Below are 20283 nucleotides of genomic sequence, written 5' to 3' on the forward strand. Positions count from 1 at the left end.
GAATCCACCATATTTTGCAGGGTTTCTTGTGAGGTGGCAACCGCTGCCTCCAACAAAATAGTGGCATTAGGGGTCTGGGGAAAAAGTCACCAGTGTACGAAGGACAACTGTGAGGCAAGAAATTAGGAACACAAATCCGGAAGGGCCATTCCCCCCATTCTAACAGGCAAATTCAAGACCGCTAGAGATACTCTGGGGGCTTGTGATCCCCACAAAAAACCTACAATAATAGAGTCAATGTGTCTAAAGATCCGCAGTGCCACAAACACCGGGGAGTTTGAGAGAATATACAGAAACTTAGGGAGAAAAATCATCTTAAACAAATTTATTAGTCCCAACAACGTAATCGGTAAATTCTGCCATTTCTGTACTCACTCCCAAAAATCCCCAATAATCGGCGACAAATTGGCCTCCAGAAACCCTGAGATAGGAAGTTTAACCTCCATCCCCTAATACCTGAAAAAAGAGGACAAGAGGATGGGGCAATCCGACGGGATTACCACTGCTTCATCAATAGGGAAGAGAAATGATTTTGCCCAATTTATACGAAATCCGGAGTAGTCTCCAAATTCCTGTATCAGTTGGAAAGCCCCTGAAAGTGAAGATCCTGGATCCTGCAGATACAGCAGCATGTCATCTGCACAGAGAGACACTCGTTCTTCAAACACCCCAATTCGTAATCCAGTCAAGGTAGGAGTGGATCTTAATTTTACTGCCAAGGGTTCTATGGCCAGGGCAAACAGGATGGGTGAAAGCAGGCACCCCGCCTGGTCCCCCTGAATACAGGGAAGGTGCCTGAGATAATGCCATTAACCCATAATCTGACCAGTGGATCTGTGTACAATAATCACACCCAGGAAACGAAAATGAGTCCAAAGCCAAAGGACTCTAAGAGGTGAAACAAATATGCCCACTCCACAGAGTCAAAAGCTTTTTGTGTATCTAAGAAGGCCACTATTCTAGTCCCGGAGTTGTCATGGGCAGTCTGAAGATTCACAAAAAGTCTCCTGATGTTCATCTGTGCACATCTCCCCTGGATAAATCCCGTCTGATCTGCATCTACCAATTTTGGAATGACTGTTTGCAATCCCCCCTTAAGTATTTTGGCCAGGATTTTGGTATCAACATTCATAAGCAAGATCGGATGGTAGGAGTTGCACTCATAGAGGGAGGTAGTCTACCATCCGACCTAGCTACATTAAACACTTTCAACAGGCGAGGCGTCAAAACATAGTGAAAGGTGTGATACCATTCCGAGGGGGAGGCCATCCAAACCCAGAGACTTCTGAGAGGCAAAGGAGGCAATTGCTCCTTCCAACTTCTCCACAGTAATATCTGCTTTCAAAACAGCACTGTCTTCTTCAGTCACCATAGGTAGATCAATATCAGTCAGATAAGTCTCCAATACCTCTGTCTCCTCAGAAGCACAGGACCTATAGATTTCCTCATAAAATTGAGCAAACGTCTGTAGTATGTCAGCCAAATCACAAACCTCCACCCTCTGCTTGTCATAGACAGTCATAATATATACTGGGACATATTCCAATCTTGCCAGGTATGCCAAGAGTCTGCCATTCTTATCTCCAAACTCAAAAATGTGCCTACGCTGTGCAAGACTAAGCTTCGTGGTCCGGTCAGTCAGAACAATCTGGTATTCCCTAGTCCTCTCACGCAGTGTCAACAATCTAGTAGGGTCCCTAACATACTCTGCCTCTGCTAGCATAGTCTATGCCTCCTTAATTTGTACTGTGGAAGTCAACTGTTTTTTGAAACCATGCACCTCTGGCATGAACACCCCTCTCAGTGTGGCCTTAAAGGCCTCCTATTGAAGAAGAGAAGACCCAGTATTTACATTTTCAGCCCAAAAAAGTTTGATAGCCTCAGCACATTTAATCTGCACATATTCTTCTTGGAGCCAACTAGCCTCCATCCGCCATTGATGTATACCTGGCTTCAGCCCCATGTTGAGATCCAGCAACATGGGAGAATGGTCAGACAGGGCTCTTGGTAGATAGGAGACCTTCCTGACCAGTTCCATACCCTCTCCCTCAGTCAGGATAGTGTCCATTCTGGAGAGCGTCTTATTCGTTTCTGAATAACAGGAGTACTCCCTAATAGGGATGAGCTTCGAGTTCAAGTCGAACTCATGTTCGACTCAAACATGGGCTGTTCGCAAGTTCGCCGAACAGCGAACAATTTGGGGTGTTCGCGGCAAATTCGAATGCCGTGAAACACCCTTTAAAAGTCTATGGGAAAAATCAAAAGTGCTAATTTTAAAGGCTTATATGCATGGTATTGTCATAAAAAGTGTTTGGGGGCCACAGGGAAGTCCCATCATGTCCCCGTGCGTCAGAGGGGGGCGGGGTCACTGGTGGGCGCGGCCCCCTGTTATTTAAGAACTGTCAGAAGAGGAGAAGCGTCACACAGCGGGAGCCTCCCTCCATGCCGTCATGGATGCGGAGCTGCCCGAAAAGAAGATGAAGAGAAGAAGATGAAGAGAAGAAGATGAAGAGAAGAGCGGGAGCCTCGCTCCATGCCATCATGGATGTGGAGCGGCCCGAGGAGAAGAAGGGAAAAAGACGCCGTGGAGGAGATGCTGGATGAGAACACCGGAGGAAGAACCAGAAGAACCAGAAGAAGAAGAAGATGAAGGAAGATAGAAGAAAGAAGAAGCATTTAAATAAAGGAATTGTCAAAAACTGTCTCTTGTCATTTTTAACATTTTTGACAGTTTTTTAGTGAAATGGTAGGGGTACTTTTGTACCCCCTTACCATTTCACACAGGGGGGGCGGGATCTGGGGGTCCCCTTGTTGCTTTCAGATTCCGATAAGCCCCCCGCCCGCAGACCCCCACAACCACCAGCCAGGGTTGTGGGGATGAGGCCCTTGTCCTCATCAACATGGGGACAAGGTGTTTTGGGGGGCTACCCCAAAGCACCCTCCCAATGTTGAGGGCATGTGGCCTGGTATAGTTCAGGAGGGAGGGGGGCTGCTCTCTCGTCCCCCCCTCTTTTCCTGCGGCCTGCCAGGTTGCGTGCTCGGATAAGGGTCTGGTATGGATTTTTGGGGGGACCCCACACCGTTTTTTCTTTTAATTTTGGAGCGGGGTTCCCCTTAATATCCATACCAGACTTGAAGGGCCTGGTATGGAATTTAGGGGAACCCCCACGCCATTTTTTTTTAAATTTTGGTTCGGGGAAGTTTTAAATGACTTTTTTTTCCTTTGAAATGTCATTTTGCTGTCAGACTGTTCTAAACACGGGAAACATGCGCCCCTTTACAGGCATACTATAGACACCCCCCAGGTATGAAATTTAAAGGGATATTACACTTTTATTGTTTCACTTTAAGCATTATTAAAATCACTGCTCCCGAAAAAACGGCTGTTTTTAAAACTTTTTTTGCATTGATCCATGTCCATATAAGCCTTTAAAATTAGCACTTTTAATTATTCATGTTCTTGTCCCATAGACTTTAATGGTGTTTGCGTGTTCGAAGGAATTTTTTGCCTGTTCGCATGTTCTGGTGCGAACCGAACAGGGGGGTGTTCGGCTCATCCCTACTCCCTAATACCAGGATGGTGAAAATGCCAGACATCCCTAAACCTATGAGTAGACAACCACCCCGCGAGGGGAGCTGGAGCACCAGATGACGCACCCAGCCTTTCCAAGGCTGAGTCCGCCACTGAGTTAAAGTCACCTAGAACGAAGATCCTCCCCTCCGCTAACTCATAAGTGGCTCATATCATGTCATCCAGATGAGATAGCGAAAAAGGCGGAGGCACATACAAATTCACAAACGTTAGAATTCTGTTCATCACTTGCACCACCAGTATAACATATCTCCCCTTAGCGTCAGTCCTAACTGCATGTATGGAGATGGGTAGAGCTTTGATGACCAACGTTGCAACTCCCTCTAGCGAAGGAGGAGTAGCTGGCATGGTAAGCTCCCGCAATGTGAGCCCTTTTTAGGGAGAGAACCCTGGAGCCCTGAAAATGAGTCTCTTGTAATAGAATGAAATGTGGTTTATACTTTTTTATACACTCAAAGACCAGTGAGCATTTAAATTTGGAATTAAGGCCTCTAACGTTCCAGGCCAAGATCCTAAGATTCACCTCCATGACAGAGAGGCATAGAGCAGGAGACCACCCCCCCTGTATATAATTAACCAGTAAAGCAGAGCTCCAGCCTTCCCGCCCCACATACACAAAGCAGAGTAGCAGCATAGTTGTAAATGATCAAATGCAGATAATCCCAGCAAACCATAGGCACATATTCTCCAGCAACAAAACCTTCCCAACTTCCCCCTCCCCCGCCCCGCACCCAGCCCCAACCTGCCAAGCACTTTGTTCCCATAACCCTGATTCAAAGAGGTACAGAGGTGCGACTTAACACAGTCACACAGGACCCATCATCCGAAGGCAATCGTCCTCAAATGCAGTCCAATAACTATTGTGATTAAAAAAATTGAGTCCAAAATAAATATAACAGCCAGAGAAAAAATTGTCTTATTTTCACCTGATGTCTTGTGCGGCGTACAGAGCGGTCCGCAGGTCCACAGTAGGAAGTCCTGAGCAAAAAAACAAAAAAAGAGGAAAAAACAGATTAGAGATGAGCCAAACACCCCCTTGGTTCGGTTTGCAGCAGAACATGTGAACAGGCAGAACATTTGTTCAAACACGCGAACACCGTTAAAGTCTATGGGACACGGACATGAATAATCAGTGTTGATGGGGACAAGGACCTTATCCCCACAACCCTTGCCCGGTGGTTGTGGGGGTCTGCGGGCAGAGGCTTATCGGAATCTGGAAGCCCCCTTTAACAAGGGGACCCCCAGATCCCGGCCTCTCCCCCTGTGAAATGGTAATGGGGTACAAATGTACCCCTACCATTTCACAAAAAAAGTGTCAAAATGGTAAAAATTACAAGACACGGCTTTGGACAAGTCCTTTATTAAAAAATTAAAAAATTAAAATGTCCCACGAAGTCTTCTTCTCTTGCTCTGCCGATGGACCGAAAAAGAGAATAAAAAAAAGCGACCGACCCGCCTCCATGGGAGGCTCCCACCGTATGACGCATCTTCACTTTGACAGTTCTTTCATAACTGAGAGTGGGGCCACACCATGATGTTCCCGGGTGACCCTGCCCCCTCTGACACACGGGGACTTCTCTATGGCTTTCCTGGGGCATCAGAGGGGGGCAGGGCCTGGTACGATTCGGGGGGGGCGCTCTCTTGTCGCCCCTCTTTTCCTGCGGTCTGCCAGGTTGCATGCTCAGATAAGGGTCTGGTATGGATTTTTTGGGGGACCCCCACCCCATTTTTTTTTATTTTGGCGCGGGGTTCCCCTTAATATCCATACCAAACCTGAAGGGCCTGGAATGGAATTTGGGGGGACCCCCATGCAATTTTTTAATTTTGGTTGGGGGTTCCCCTTAATATTCATACCAGACCCAAAGGGACTGGTAATGAACTGGGGGGATCCCATGCCATTTTTTACAATGACTTATTTTATCTGTATTGCCGGGACCGACAATTCATTATAGCCGCGAGTAGTTTTAAATGACTTCTTTTCCTTTAGAAATGTCATTTTGCTCTCGGACTGTTCTAAACACGAGAAACACGTGCCACTTTACAGGCATACTATAGACACCCCCCAGGTACGAAATTTAAAGGAATATTTCACTTTCATTGTTTCACTTTAAGAATTATTAAAATCACTGCTCCCGAAAAAAAGGCCGTTTTTAAAACTTTTTTTTGCATTGATACATGTCCCCTGGGGCAAGACCAAGGTCCCCAAACACTTTTTATGACAATACTATGCATATAAGCCTTAAAAATTAGCAATTTTGATTTCTCCCATAGACTTTTAAAGGGTGTTCCGCGGCTTTCGCATTTGCTGCGAACACCCCAAATTATTTGCTATTCGGCGAACACCCAATGTTCCAGTCGAACTTACACTCGACTTGAACATTGGGCTCATCCCTAAAACAGATGTATAAAATATGGATACAACATCTCAGCAACAGAATCAATCCCCAGGACTGCCAGGGAACTCAAACAACGGAACAGAATGACAGTCCAGGTACACGTACACTATCCTGGCAACAGAAAATCAGGAAGATGAAAAGAGAGAAAAAAGGGGGGGTAAAAAACACCTGATCAGTTCTTCACAGTACCCCCTTCCCCCGTGGTTTACTTCCAGTGTCCCATCCAGAGATGTAAAGGTTGCTGGGGGGGGTGTTGAGAATTCCCTCCCCGTGGGTGCCCCCGTGCATTCAACCAATCTGAAGCCTCAGTAGGGGTTGTGAAAAAATATGCCTTTCCGTTATCCACAATGTGCAACTTTACAGGATACTATAGCTCAAATTCAGATCTCTAAGCCTCTCCTTCACCTGTTGAAAGGAAGCTCTTTGTTTCTGAGTGGCAGCAGAAAAATCAGGATATATAGACACAGATACCAATTGAACTCCAATTCAGTCCCTGTTCTGGCTCCTTTCTGGTCCCTGAAGTGCAGGATCTTAGCAATCATGGGTCTGAGGACAGCACCCTTCTGTGGTGCTCTACCCCATGGTGCGCTCTTTCTATGGCAAACATATTAGTGAAACCATGTGCTCTTTAAGCCATCCTTCCAAGAACTCCTCAGGGTGTTTTCCTTCTGCTCCCTCAGGGAATCCCACTAGCCTGATATTGTTCCTTCTCATGTGGTCCTACATGTCGGCCATCTTTATAGTGTGCTCAGAGAGGGTTTTTTGTGCCACATGTACAGTAGGTGCCATAGGCCTAACAGTGTCTTCCAGGCATGTAATACGGCGGTCAGTAGCCTGTGCCTTCTCTTTCATATTCTGCATATCATTTTTCAAAAAGGAGAATTCCAGCTGCAGCTGCCCAAAATGATCAATCAGCTTATAATGGCAACCCTGTATGGCTGCCATAATCTGTGTCAGGGATGGCTCTTCCCCCTCCTCCACCTCCCTGCCCGTTCTGTGTATACGGGCATCCAGTCTATCCGGGGAGATCCCCTGCGCTCGCGGCTGTCCCTCTGTGTCTCAGGACTCACCTGATTCGGCAGTGGGGATGCCAGCCGAGCAGGATCCACAGGCCTCTGCAGCGGTGGCCATTCCTCCTCTTCCTCCTCCAAAGGCAAAGTGGGCCAGCCGCTCTCCTGACATTTTTGGTCAGGGTGGCACGTATTTCACCATCGCTGGATGTGCTTGTGGGGATCCTGCACACATACCCCAGCAGTCCCGGGCAATTTCGGAGTGATTTGCACACAGGATAACCGCAATATAACAGACCTGCAGGGAGAGCTCCGTCCCCACCGTCCTTACATGCTGCGTGCTAGCCCCGCCTGAGTGGGTGTTCTTAAGTATACTGTAACAAAAACACAGGCCCCTCACCTCAGTTCAAATGAATACATTTAAATAAACAATGCTCACATTCACAAGGAGCCCCTAGGCCCCTACAAGCAAAACATACTATCTGGGCATTATTTAAGTGCCGGATACCCATGCAAGTGTGCACAGGGTAATATAGTATCATAGCTCTCATCTGTCCCTGATTTAGAGGGACTGTCCCTGAATTGGAATAAAGTTTTTCCCCCTCATTTTGGTCTGATCTATATAGTTTTATATACACTGCAACTTTTTATCAATTTGTATCTTTCAAAAAGTGTTTCCCAGTGCTAAACCTTTCATCCAATTTTTAAATTGCTACATTTTCAAATGATAAAAAGCCAGTTTAAAGGAATAGTAGTGGTGAACAAAAAAGCACTTAGGGGTTTGACTACTCATTTTTTTAATATAATTCTCCTTTTAGAGGGGTGTGGCAGGGGGTGTGTCCCATGTCTACATACTTTTGCTAATAAGTGTCCCTCGTTCCCATCTCAAAAAGGTAGGAGATATGCAGTATGTTTGCAATCACAAACCTATGAAAATGGTGCTAACATACAAATTCCTGTCTTCAAAGACCCAGCTCAATCATGTCTGTTACACCAAAGATTTTTGATATTAGATGTAAAAAAAAAACATACTTTTGTGGCATCAGATTACTTTGCTCTAGTAAATTATAGTATTTTTTGTTTTTCATTTGTTTTTCTCTTTCTTTAACCTAGTTAAAACCTATAAATATAGATATATAGATATATGGATATATATCTAGATCTAGATATATATCTAGATCTAGATATATATCTAGATATATATCTAGATATATATATATCTAGATCTAGATATATATCTATATATCTATATATGTATTCAGACCCGCTACCGAGTTAAAATTAAATTCTCAACAGTTTAACCGCTTCAATACAGGACACTGTCACCCTCTTCCTGCCCAGGCCAATTTTCAGCTTTCAGAGCTGTCACATTTTGAATTACAATTGCACAGTCATGCAACACAGCACCCAAATATAATTTTTACAATTTTCTTCTCACAAATTGAGCTTTCTTTTGGTGGTATTTAATCACTGATGAGTTTTTTATTTTTGAAAAAAGACCGAAAATTTTGAAAAGCAAATAATGTTTTTTTTTTAGTTTCTGTCAGTAAATTTTGTAAAATTTACTGACAGAATAATAGTTTATATGTAAATAATAATATGGGCACTGATGAGGTGGCACTGAAGGGCACTGATGAGGATGCACTAATATGCTGCACTGATAGGTGGCACTAATATACAGCACTGATGAGCACTGATAGGTGGTACTGGTGGGCACTGATAGGTGGAACTGATGGGCAATGATAAGCGGCATGGATAGGCAGCACTGATGGGCACAGATGGGCAGCATGGATGGGCACTGATGGGCAGCAATGATGGGCACTGATGGGCATCACTGATGAGCAGGCACTGATGGGCGCTGAAAGGCAGCACTGACTGGCATCACTGATGGGCATTGATTGATGTCACTGATGGACACTGATTGGTGTCACTGATGGGTACAGCTAGGGCTACATTGATAATCAGGGGTCTGATAATCAGTGCCCTAATTATCTGTACAGTCTTCCCTGCGAGTAGAAGCTGCTGATTGGCTCTCCTCACCTCACACTCTGTCAGTGTGAAGCAAGGAGAGTCGAAAAACAGCACTTCTGTGTTTACATATGATCGGCTGTGATTGGACACAGTCAATCACATTAAATTAAAGAGCTGCGTCATCTACTATTTACCCAGATTGGGGTTGTGCCATGTCCTTTGAACATGGTGCGACCGAGATCATCGCCCTGCGTGCCCCCGCAGGCGTGCCCCCGCAGGCATGCGAGAGCATTGACACTGGGGTGACGTCATATGAGGGCGCCCCAGAACAAGAGAGCATCTCGCTCACTGTCATTTTACAATAGGGCGGTCTGGAGGTAGTTAAAAAAACATGTGACCCTATCCTCCCCTACTCTAGTCCAAATGTTATATCCTGATAAGACGTTAGGATACACTACAAAAGTAAAAAGAGTCATGTAGGATAAAAAAAATGCCAAATCTTTAAAAGCGTAAAGACTGAAATGGTTAAATATGATGCTATAGTTTTGAAAGTGATATTATCATCACATTTACGTTTTTCAAGTTAGAAAATTGAGAAGTCTAATTATAGATCATTTTCATGGATTGATATTCAAGGGTAATAGTTATTTTTGCAGTTATAATATTGCTACAGATGAATTAGTCCCAAAACATCTATTAAGGACAACAGAGTTATTCTGCTCTCTGCAGCAGAACTGCCAAGACTCCCCTGCATAATATTCTAAATTATTTTAAACGGTATAAACATTTTTTAATGACTCTGACAACATGAAACATCTGTTTCCGGATAGTGTGCAGTTATTAATTGCTCATTAGGATTATTTTCACCTATCCAGCAGGAATTACAAGTAAAGATTTTCCTTCACCAGATTGCTCAACAATGCAGCAGAAGATCATTTTAAAAATAAAGATTTAAGTGAGCAATATCTCCTTACCTCATTAATCACTGATGTTTACGTTGTACCATACATGTACTTGCTAATTAATTGTTCTGTACTTTGGCTCTGTATTGGTTTTGTGACTAATGAAAATGATCATTTCTGTAATAATTTTACATTCACTGCTCTCAGCTTTTACTTCAATTGAGAGTAATTTGGGAAAAAAAAGAAAGTACATTCCTTTTGTTAGTGCGCACTGATTGAGATAACTTAGAAAGAACAAGATTCCCGGTCCATTTACATAAAAAAAAGAACAAATATTAAATGACAATAGGTAAAGGTAAGAGAAGCTGCTATGCTACCTAGGACACAAGTGACTCTGGAAAGCAACAGGACACAGCCAGAGTATCAAACCACAGCGGTTGTCAGTAAACATTGGCATTTGACACCCCAGATACCAAGTTACCAAAGGAGGATACAGTGCTGTAACAGAGTAAGGGTAGGAAATATAGGCCACTGGAGAGGTAAGTATGCTTTGAAGAGAATTGCTTAAAGCAGAGTTCCACCCAAAAGTGGAACTCTTGCTTATATGCTTCCTCCCCCCCTCTGGTCTTTCAGGGAGGGGGACAAGTCCCCTTCCCCACTTCTGGAGATGGCCGCGGCCCAATCTCCTGGAAGTCCAGCCTCCCTCCTCCTTATCCTGGCCGCCGGGCCAATTAGAAAGAGCATTGCGCTTCGCACATGCGCAGTAGGGAACCCGCTGTGAAGCTGAAAGTCTTCACTGCCTGGTTCCCTTACCAAGAATTGCAGCAGCAGCACCCGGGAATCGATCTGAAGATCGGCTGGGATGCCGACATTGCGGGCTCCCTGGACAGGTAAGTGCCCTAATATTAAAAGTCAACAGCTACAGTATTTGTAGCTGCTGACTTTTAATTTTTTTTACCCAGGCTTGAACTCCTCTTTAAGCCAAATGTTTGGGGTGATGACTGAGCCCCTTTAAAATTTTTCACCTTACAGCACTAAAGGCTATGAACACTGAAAAGTTTGCATGCTCTCCCCATGTTTCTAAAAGTTTTCACTAGGTGCCTTGGTTTCCTCTCATAGAATGTAACGATAGGTTCACCTTTTCCAGAAAACAGCCTATGCAGCCAAGGGACCATTAACATTTTAATTAATTCTATTGTCATACCTGCAGGCTATTTGTATTCCCAGCTAGTAATGCCCACATCCTTGTTCTAGGATATGAAAACAATTGGATGCTCACCCTTAGCATTGCAGGAGGGAAACCTCATCCTAGCAACAAGGCAAGGACCTGAGAGTTAGCAACTAGGAGTTTTTTGGCCGGGCTTCGAGGAGAGGTCCAAATTGTTTACAGGTATGAGAAAAATGAATGAACATTTTACAAAGCTGAACAGTTTCCTTAAAAGAGATGTTTGGGATTTAAAAAAACAAACAATTATACTCACCTGAGTAGAAAGCATCGATCCAATGCTGCATCTGTCCCCTGCCGTCCTTGCAGTGAGGACTGAGTGATCAAACCCTGCTGATCTCCCTTCTGCTCTGAGGAGAAAGCTAGGACTGTCAGTGGTGGCTCTCTGCTCTCCTCTCACTGGAGCGCTGGGCTGGGGAGGGGGCAGGAGGGGCAGGCCCTCACCGGATTGCAGGTGCAGCCAGGTGCAGGTCCATGCATCTGGGTGGGTCCCGACCATATGGTCGGGATCTTTCCTGAGCCTGGAACCACTGAGTGAGGTCAGCTGATAATGGGTGTTAGCCTGCTGTCAGCTGAAAATGGGTCACAGGAGTGCAGAACAAACTGCACTCCTGTGATCCATAGGAGAAGTATAGCCAAAACAGCTTTGGTCATACTTCTTCTTCAATATTTTCTGAGCTCCCTTGGATGCATATGCTATTTTCTGCAAAACATGAACTTAGCCTTGATTTGTCTTCCAGGCAAAAATTAACACAATTGTGTAAAAACTGGCAGTCAGGACATTACATAGAAAGATACCGTGGAGGTTATATGAATAGACTATTAAATGTAAAAACTGAAGCGTTTGTTAGTGCCAAATAAATGAACCAAATAAAACTATTTTTATTGGTTGTATATAGTTTTATTTTTTGCCTGTGAACATTTATCAGTTGAAGTAAAGTACATAAAAGCCTTAGCTTTTCCAGCAGGAGTATCTTTGGTCACAGAAGGACAGAAAGCAGAGAGCATAGTGACAAATTAAGGCTTATAAGAGTTAATCTTTTCGCACTGCAATCCCTGACTGGGCAGCATGTTGTCAGAATAATGTTTAGCCAGGTGTTAATCCATGTCTGGAGGGAAGTGCAGGAATTCATTATTCATCTAACTGGAGGGAGGTCGCTCTCATGGGATGCTGCCAGGTCTGAAGCCAGCCTCCTCCTGGCTTACTGACATGTGCCATTTGTGATGAACACGGCTGAAGTCCATTTGAGGAATTCTCCTGTCAGGCAGCCAAGCTGACAGAGAAACACAGCACGAAGCATTCACACGGCACACTGGAAGCAGGGAGCTAGATCACAGCAGGGCTTAGTGGGCAACTGGGCAGAATCTAAAGGCTTCGTCCGTTCTTGTGTCTAACTGTTTCACAGCAAAGGATAAGCCTCATCTTCAGCATTGACCATTTGTTTGGATCTCTATACTGACACCGCACTAACTTTCAAACCCATAGCAGGAGACCATGATCAAGTCTAGCTGGTTTTATGTGAAGTTCAAGTATGCCGAGAAGGTACGTTTATCTTTTTCTGATTACGCTCAACCCTTCTGATTATGTAGTGAGTGCTTTAAGTAATCTTTAAGTAATCATCAGTTATTAAAAAAGCAGAATAATCCACTCGACAGATTCCTTTGCAGTCATTGGTCTTGTAGATAATAAAAAACTTTGTAGAGTACCTTTAAAGTACATCAAGTTACATAAGGTTATTACATCATAGGGTAAGATTTTAGTGCTATAGACAGTCAAATTTTGAGAAAAAGCATGCAAATCTGGGTTATTAAAATTTTTGTTGCAGTTCGTCTTTTCAGATTTATGATTTATTATAAAACAAACTTTTTAAAGTCTGTACTGCTCCTGGCTTGGAAAAATATTACATGGTTTAATTTGGGATGTACTTGATTGGTCTAATCGAGTTTGCTCATCACCATTGCTATCAATAGATGTATTAAATATGTATGCATAACCACCGAACCATGTCCTCCCTTTTCATGCTACATGATAATTATATATCATATGTAATTCATAGGTAATTCATTCTCTGTACTTGAGGATTAATGTCACCATTGCTTTGCTGCATGCAGTATAAGGCAAACACATTTGCTGAAAAATATGTCCTAAATGGATGGTGATCTATCAGGTTCTCTTTTACATTAACACATAAGGGGAATTTACTAAAACTAGAGCGGGCAAAATCTAGTGCAGCTTTACATAGAAACCAATCAGCTTCTAGGTTTTATTGTAAAAGCTTAACTGAACAAGCTGAAGTTAGAAGATGATTGGCTACCAGGCACAGCCACACCATATTATGAATGCTCCAGTTTTCATAAATCCCTTCCATGGCATCTGATTGGTTAATAAATAGGCACAACAAGTTCCTTTCTGTTGTATTCATGAGCAATAAAATCACATCTGATGCTGATAATTTTTAATGTTAGGCATTCATTTGACTAACTGAGGCTAATACATATTTCCACTGAGGAAGTGTACTCAGAGCAACAGAGCTGCAATATTTTCTTTTAAATCTTCATATTTTTTCAGTTTTGGTGTAAATCAACGTATAGATTAGTAGCTCACTGGTATTGGACAACCACCTGTTAATCTAAAATAATAAATGATGGGCTACTTTTGCTCATTGTATAAGAAATTGACTTATATGAGCTGTAAAATACACTGGAGACAACGTTGATCACGTTTACCATCTTAGTCCATATAGGACCGATTAAAGTTTATATTTGTTTAGTAGTTTGATGTGTTTCCTAATTGGTATGAAACATCTTTCCATAAAAATGGATATCATTACAACCTGCAAATAAAAAAACGTCAACCATTCTCCACTGTTCATCACTGTTTGGTACCTCACCAAACTTCACTCACCAGGAGGGTATCCTGTATTCACCAAGTAGTAAGTGTGCAAGTACGGCAGGAAAGTCTTTGAAGAGGGTCTAATCCTACTTAAACAGTAAGATTTCCTTGAGGAGTGATGCAAAACCTGGCAAGTCCAAAACAAGCCTGATCTCCTGTTAAAGAAGCAATTGCCCCTATTCTATATACCACCCCACCACCGTCACTATCATTATCAGTAAAGTGCAGTGACACTTTTCTTTTTCATTATGGCCCCAAGGTATTTAAAAAAAAGTAACAATTATTTCCATTCACATTTTTTTTCAGTCAAATTATTGTTCAAATAATAGCATATGACAAAAATCATCTCAAATTTACACATTTTTACAGTTTCTATATTGACATCAAAATCAGTTTTAACAGGTTTCTTTAAGAAATACGTCTAAAAGGAAGTGACATATAAATGTACTTGGCATAAAAAAAAAAAAAAGTTGCACCCTAATTTTACAAGACAGAGTCAGATTAGTATGTATTTTATGTATGACTGTGGTATTCAACTTTGTAACAAGGTACTTTGTATGGAATGACCACTCTACAGCATAAATATTTTTCCCTTGGTTCAACTATCTCCACCATCTTTCATGAAAGTTTTCTATTATCATTCCTTTCATGCAGTGTTTCGAGAATGATTTTTAGTTACTGTGGCAGACACATACAATTGCACAATGAAAAACATACACAGAAAACAAAGGCATACAAGCTGACTTTTTTACTGGCAGCAGTAGTTTGTAAAACTCTGAAACTATTGTTCATACAAAATCCATATGCCCAAATGCCTTCCCTTTTTTTATCTAAAGTCAATAGGTACATTACATGTTTACAGGAACCAGGTTTACATTTGCCCCTATTTTTGTCTTTTTCAGTAGCACCCAAATAAATATTATTTTTGGCAAACTTGGGACCCAAAAAATGTATTAAAGGATGCTATTTAATTTGCAGTCATTATCATCTTGGAGGGAATTTTGCATGCTCATTTTCAGAGGAACTTCCACAGATACTTACTTCCACCTTCAAACGATGTGGCATTTACATCGCTCACCGGCCACTGTCATCTTCTCTCCCGCCACTCCCGGGTGCCAGGTTTTGGGCTTCTTGATTGGCCAGTGAGGGAATGATATCACCCTGCACATGAGCACAAGAATCAGTCACTCTGGCACAGCTGGAGTGTGTCGGGAAAGCATGCTGACCTGCAGAGGTGCACCTCAATAGAAGACTGCGAGCAGGCGGGTAAGTGTTTGTTATTACAGAAGAGAGAAGGCATGTCTCTTCTGCAATACAGAGCTGCCTGTTCAAAGTTTTTTTGCTACTTAAAGTGATATTAAACCCAAAATCAAACATTTATTATTTTGCAGCTTACCATTTCCTAGATGTGATGGCTGCTCGTTTTATAGGTTTTATTTCTATTTTTTTTTCACCTGGTAATCCTGCCAGTAAGTCTGTTGTTTTTCAACAGAGCAAGTTCTCCTGCAGATGTGTTAGTTAGAGGTATGAGACAAATCATTTACCACTGACAGGGCTGCTTACATTGACCAGCTTTTATTTATTTATGCTAATCCTTTCTTCTAAAAGGATCAAAACTGTTGTAACTGCTGTAACTGCTTAAAATATTAGGGTTAGTTGGCATTTGGTTTCTGCTAGTACATTTAACATCCCCGCCCCCAGACTGACTTTTGCTCCCTCATCTAGAGCAGGGGTCTTCAAATTACAGCCCTCCAGTTGTTCAGGAACTACAATTCCCATCATGCCTAGTCATGTCTGTGAATGTCAGTGTTTTACTATGCCTCATGGGACGTGTAGTTCTGCAACAGCTGGAGGGCCGTAGTTTGAGGATCCCTGATCTAGAGTGTAGGCACTCTAATACAAGAGGTGGGTTACTGACTATATCACCAGGTAAAAACAAAGAAAAAAAAATGTTTGATTGAAAAAAAAAAAACAGAGGATAAAAGCCTGAAAAAAGAAAACAAATGTAGCCTCTGCATCTAATAATTGGTAAGCTGCAATATATTGCATTTTTGGTTTGGGGTTTATTGTCACTTTAAGTTTAGTTGCATTTTAAGTGGGCATCACAGATGTTAAAATGGAACTAACACACTAATTTAACTGTTTTACCAAAACAGTTACATTCAAGGCATACCGTGAATAATAATTGTCACAAGTACTTGTGTTCTCAACTAAACTGTCAAACTATCAAATGGCTGGTGTCATACCTGATCACATGTGCAGCACCATGGCAACTGCAGATAAAACAGAGGCTAAGATAAACATCCTTAGCTGCAAAAGATGGGAGGGCACTTTAAAGTAAAAATAAAGTCCCCATACCTACCTGTCCAATGGTTCAGCACTGGTGCTGGCATCTTCTCCTGTGTGCCAGTCTTCAGGCCTCTTCATTGGCCAGTGGAGGATGAAGCCACTCCTGCACATGCGCAGCAGGCCATCATCCCAGCACTCAAAAACTGACCCGGCACTGTAAGCTGAGCTGCACATGTGCCAGAGCCAGAGGAAATCTTCTGCAAAAAAAACCCTGCCTGCTCACAGTTTTCTACAGCGGGACTTTAGTTCCACTTTAAAGGAAGTCTATATTAAGCATCTTTAACCACTTCAGGATCGGCATGTTACACTTCCTCCTGGGCTATTTATCAGTGTTGTAAAAGTTTGACTGACAATTACTCAGTCATGCAACACTGTACCTAAATTAATTTTATATACTTTCTTGGAGACAGATAGAACTTTGTTTTGGTGGTATTTAATAACCATTTTTAATTTTTTACGATATAACCACTTCAGCCCCGGAGGGAAAAACAAAATTTATGTCCATTTTTTCCCACAAAAAGAGCTTTCTTTTGGTGGTATTTGATCACCTCTGCGGTTTTTATTTTTTGAGCTATAAACAAAAAAAGAGCGACAATTTTGAAAAAAAAACACATGTTTTTGCTATAATAAATAGCTCAGATTTAAAAAAAAAAAAACAAATATTTTCCTCAGTTTAGGCCGATATGTATTCTTCTACATATTTTTGGTAAAAAATGTCATTTTTATTTTTTTTTTTTTTACTAGTAATGGCGGCGATCTGCGATTTTTATCAGGCCTACAACATTGCGGCGGACAGATCAGACACTTTTGACACTATTTTGGGACCATTGACTTTTATACAGTGATCAGAGCTAAAATTAGCCATTAATTACTGTATAAATGTCATTGACAGGAAATGGGGTTAAGACTAGGGGGCGATCAAGGGGTTAACTGTGTTCCCTAGGTTTGTTCTAACTGTGGGGGGGCTGGGACTGACTAGGGGAGGAAAGAGATTGGTGTTCATACTTAGTATGGACACACCATCTGTCTCCTCTCCCCTGAGAGAACTGGGATTTGTGTGTCATGAGTGATCACGGGTGCCTGGCGGTCATGGTGCCCCCCACGCACACGCATCAGCTCCTGGGACACGCGGCAGCCGCACGCACGCCTGCTGTGGTGTCACAAAGAAGCAAGGTACCAATACAGTGATTTGCACAGCCATGGCAACCTGCTGCAGTACAACTGCGGCGGCTGGTCGGCTAGCGGATAAAGAAGGAAGATTCCAAAATTTTGAAAAAAAAGTTTCCATTATGTCTAGTAAAAAACACATCAAATAAAAAAAAAGCCAGGACAGTACAAACACCTCCAAAAGGACACTAATGTTAATTTTAGGAAATGCAATGTTATAGCATTTTTTGATGATTATAAATGATGAGGTTGTGCTGAGTAAATAGATACCCAACATGTAAATCTTGAAAATTGCATGTGCTTAGGAATTGGCAACACACTTTGATACTCTAATTTATCCATTAGCAATGCGTTAAAAGTATCTACAGGTCATCAATTTAGAGTTATCCATGAATAATCGCCCTTAAAATAACTTTTCTTACTCCAGCAATATGTAACATGTAGTGCATTTAACATTTTCATACATAGAAGTGGGTGGGTACTTTGGGTGTAACGTTGTTTTTTTTTATCACATAGGGGACCAAAAGTTGTGACAGTTTCTCTTTAATGAGATATCAGGGGTCTTTTTGATGCTGATGTTTTACCTGCCCTCCATTGAAGCTACTGACCAAACCCAGAAGCGATATAATGCATGTCATTTCCAAAATCTCACTAGGTAAAGGAGATTAGTGAATGAAGTTTGTCTGGTCTCCCTCCCATCTACCCAGTGACATCCACCATTGGGTTCCAGGTTCCAGGGGATGCAGCTGGGACTGTAGAGCCCAAGAGATATGACAGAGGTGTACTCAGGGGGAGCAAATATATGGGTGGTGCATGGAAATGATAAGGTGAGCTTACAGCTGTCTGATCACTTCCACCTGACAGCCAACAATTAGGTTGTCATATTTACATACAGTACATACCAGACTGGTGTACCAGCTGGGATTGTGTGTAAGCCCCTCCCCACTGCTGCCAACTTATGCCATACGTCAGAGGCAGTAAAGAGTGAAACCCACCCCCTCCCCACCCTTGATCGCAGCTTTCTTCCATGGTAGGCAGAGGATTTAATGATTGGATTAATTTGGTAAATCATCCATTCTCCTGTTCATCTGTTGTGAGAGAAAGGAGAGGGCTCTGCAATGTAAAACATACTTCACAGTGATTACATGGCACAGAGCCATTCCAATCGGCTCTGTGCTTTTGGCCAATGTACTCTACAACTGCATACTGGTACATCCATTTACCCTAGTAAGGGTGTCCTCCAGCTGGACATAAAATAGTTAAATTATGATAGGTATCCCACAATATTTTGTAAATCTTAAAGAAGATATGTACTGTGGAAGTGGTGCACAAAAAAGAAAAGTTAAGGGTAAAGGATTAGCTACCAGTATTGCCTGGAGGTTCTCCCAGCTAATACTTTCCTTATTGTTCACCATGCCTGGTCCTGCCTGTTCTTACTCATGTCACATGACTGCTGATCTGATGACTAGTGAGGAAGATTATTAGGATGCAGTGGGAGAGGAGGACTAAGTAAAATCCACAAGAATGAAAGAAGAAGAAGCAGAGAGATGTTCATGATGTAGGTCCTCGAAGACAGCTTCCTCTCTTCTCCAGCAGGTCCTTACTAGAATAATGAGAAGTACAGTGGTAACATCAGCATATCACATCCTAAATCTAATAATGAAACTAGTAGTCAGGTGCAGCAGTGCTTTAGATGATCTCATGCTGCATGTATACAGCTATTTGTCTATAGAACAGAACCTAGACAAAATCACATTTTAAAAAATACACTGCTATCTTTCAGGAGAAATTTAAGGCAAATGGAACATATTTCAAGACATTGCTTAGTTATAATTAAAATGTCCAAATATTCCTAATAAGATAGCAAATCCTCACTTTTTGAGTTAGGTCCCCTTTAAGCAATATTATTACTGATGCACATACAGGATGATAATTACTACAACAAATCTTTCAAAGTCCCATCGGTGCACAATTCAATACATTTGGTGAGTTTCCTTCTCCTTATGAAAAAGGACATGTGAACATTTACAGCATTATAATTTACTGTATGCACTAAATTATTTGTTTTAGTTAAACATTCCTATTTTAAATCCAGCAGAGCTTGTCAGCCCTTGACCAGATCGTGACAGCAATGTGATTGAGTTGAAATCTAATTCCGTGTATTTCTCTTATTTCTGATTACAATACAGCATCTGGATATTAATGCAGATTAGCTGCATTGTGAGTGCAAGTAGCTTGAGCAGAGTGGGTTACGATGCTGTGAGCAGATTGAAAAATTTCAAGCAGAGCCAGCATCAAGCCTGGTGTTTACTGGAAGAAAATGATTGCGGCTGAAATCCTATTTCCTCTTCAAATGGAAGTGTAGCTTTGCATGCAGATTTTCAAAGATTCTTGCTTGGATTGTTAGAGTATTAGATGGCAATTAATTTAAAATGTTCTTGAGAAATGAATTACTGTAGGAAAGGAATGGAGGCAAGTAATTCATGTGTGACCTCTTTTTCCTTACCATCTTTTTTAAATGTATAGTGTAAGATAAATTAAAATATGTTTATATTGTCAAAGACTGGTACCTTTTTTTACCACTTTTTAAGCAACATATGTTTTACATATTTTAACATCATCTGTAGAACATTTGTTGCAGCTTTTTGATGCCAAGTAATAATGATGTACAGTAGGTCTTTTTTTATTGGTGTTGATATATCCACAAACCCAATGCATTATAAAATAGAGCAAGAACATCAGAGAAAGATTCTACAAACACCATTAACCTCCCTGGCG

General features: G+C 42.0%; 1 protein-coding gene across 5 annotated transcripts in view; it reads left to right on the plus strand.

The window, feature by feature from the left end:
* AUTS2 (activator of transcription and developmental regulator AUTS2) overlaps positions 1–20283 on the plus strand; it is a 2093484-nt gene that overhangs the window by 518589 nt on the left and 1554612 nt on the right. Inside the window, exon 1 of one of the 5 annotated variants that reach the window (XM_073615090.1) lies at positions 12385–12639. The exons of the other annotated variants lie outside the window; for them this stretch is intronic. Coding sequence (XP_073471191.1) covers positions 12592–12639 — 48 coding nt within the window. The 5' untranslated portion in view covers positions 12385–12591. Of the gene's footprint in view, positions 1–12384; positions 12640–20283 lie in introns of those variants that run through there. 5 annotated transcript variants of the gene reach the window in all.

Source organism: Aquarana catesbeiana, linkage group LG02 (genome assembly GCF_042186555.1).
Source record: "Aquarana catesbeiana isolate 2022-GZ linkage group LG02, ASM4218655v1, whole genome shotgun sequence".
NCBI classification, from domain to species: domain Eukaryota; kingdom Metazoa; phylum Chordata; class Amphibia; order Anura; family Ranidae; genus Aquarana; species Aquarana catesbeiana.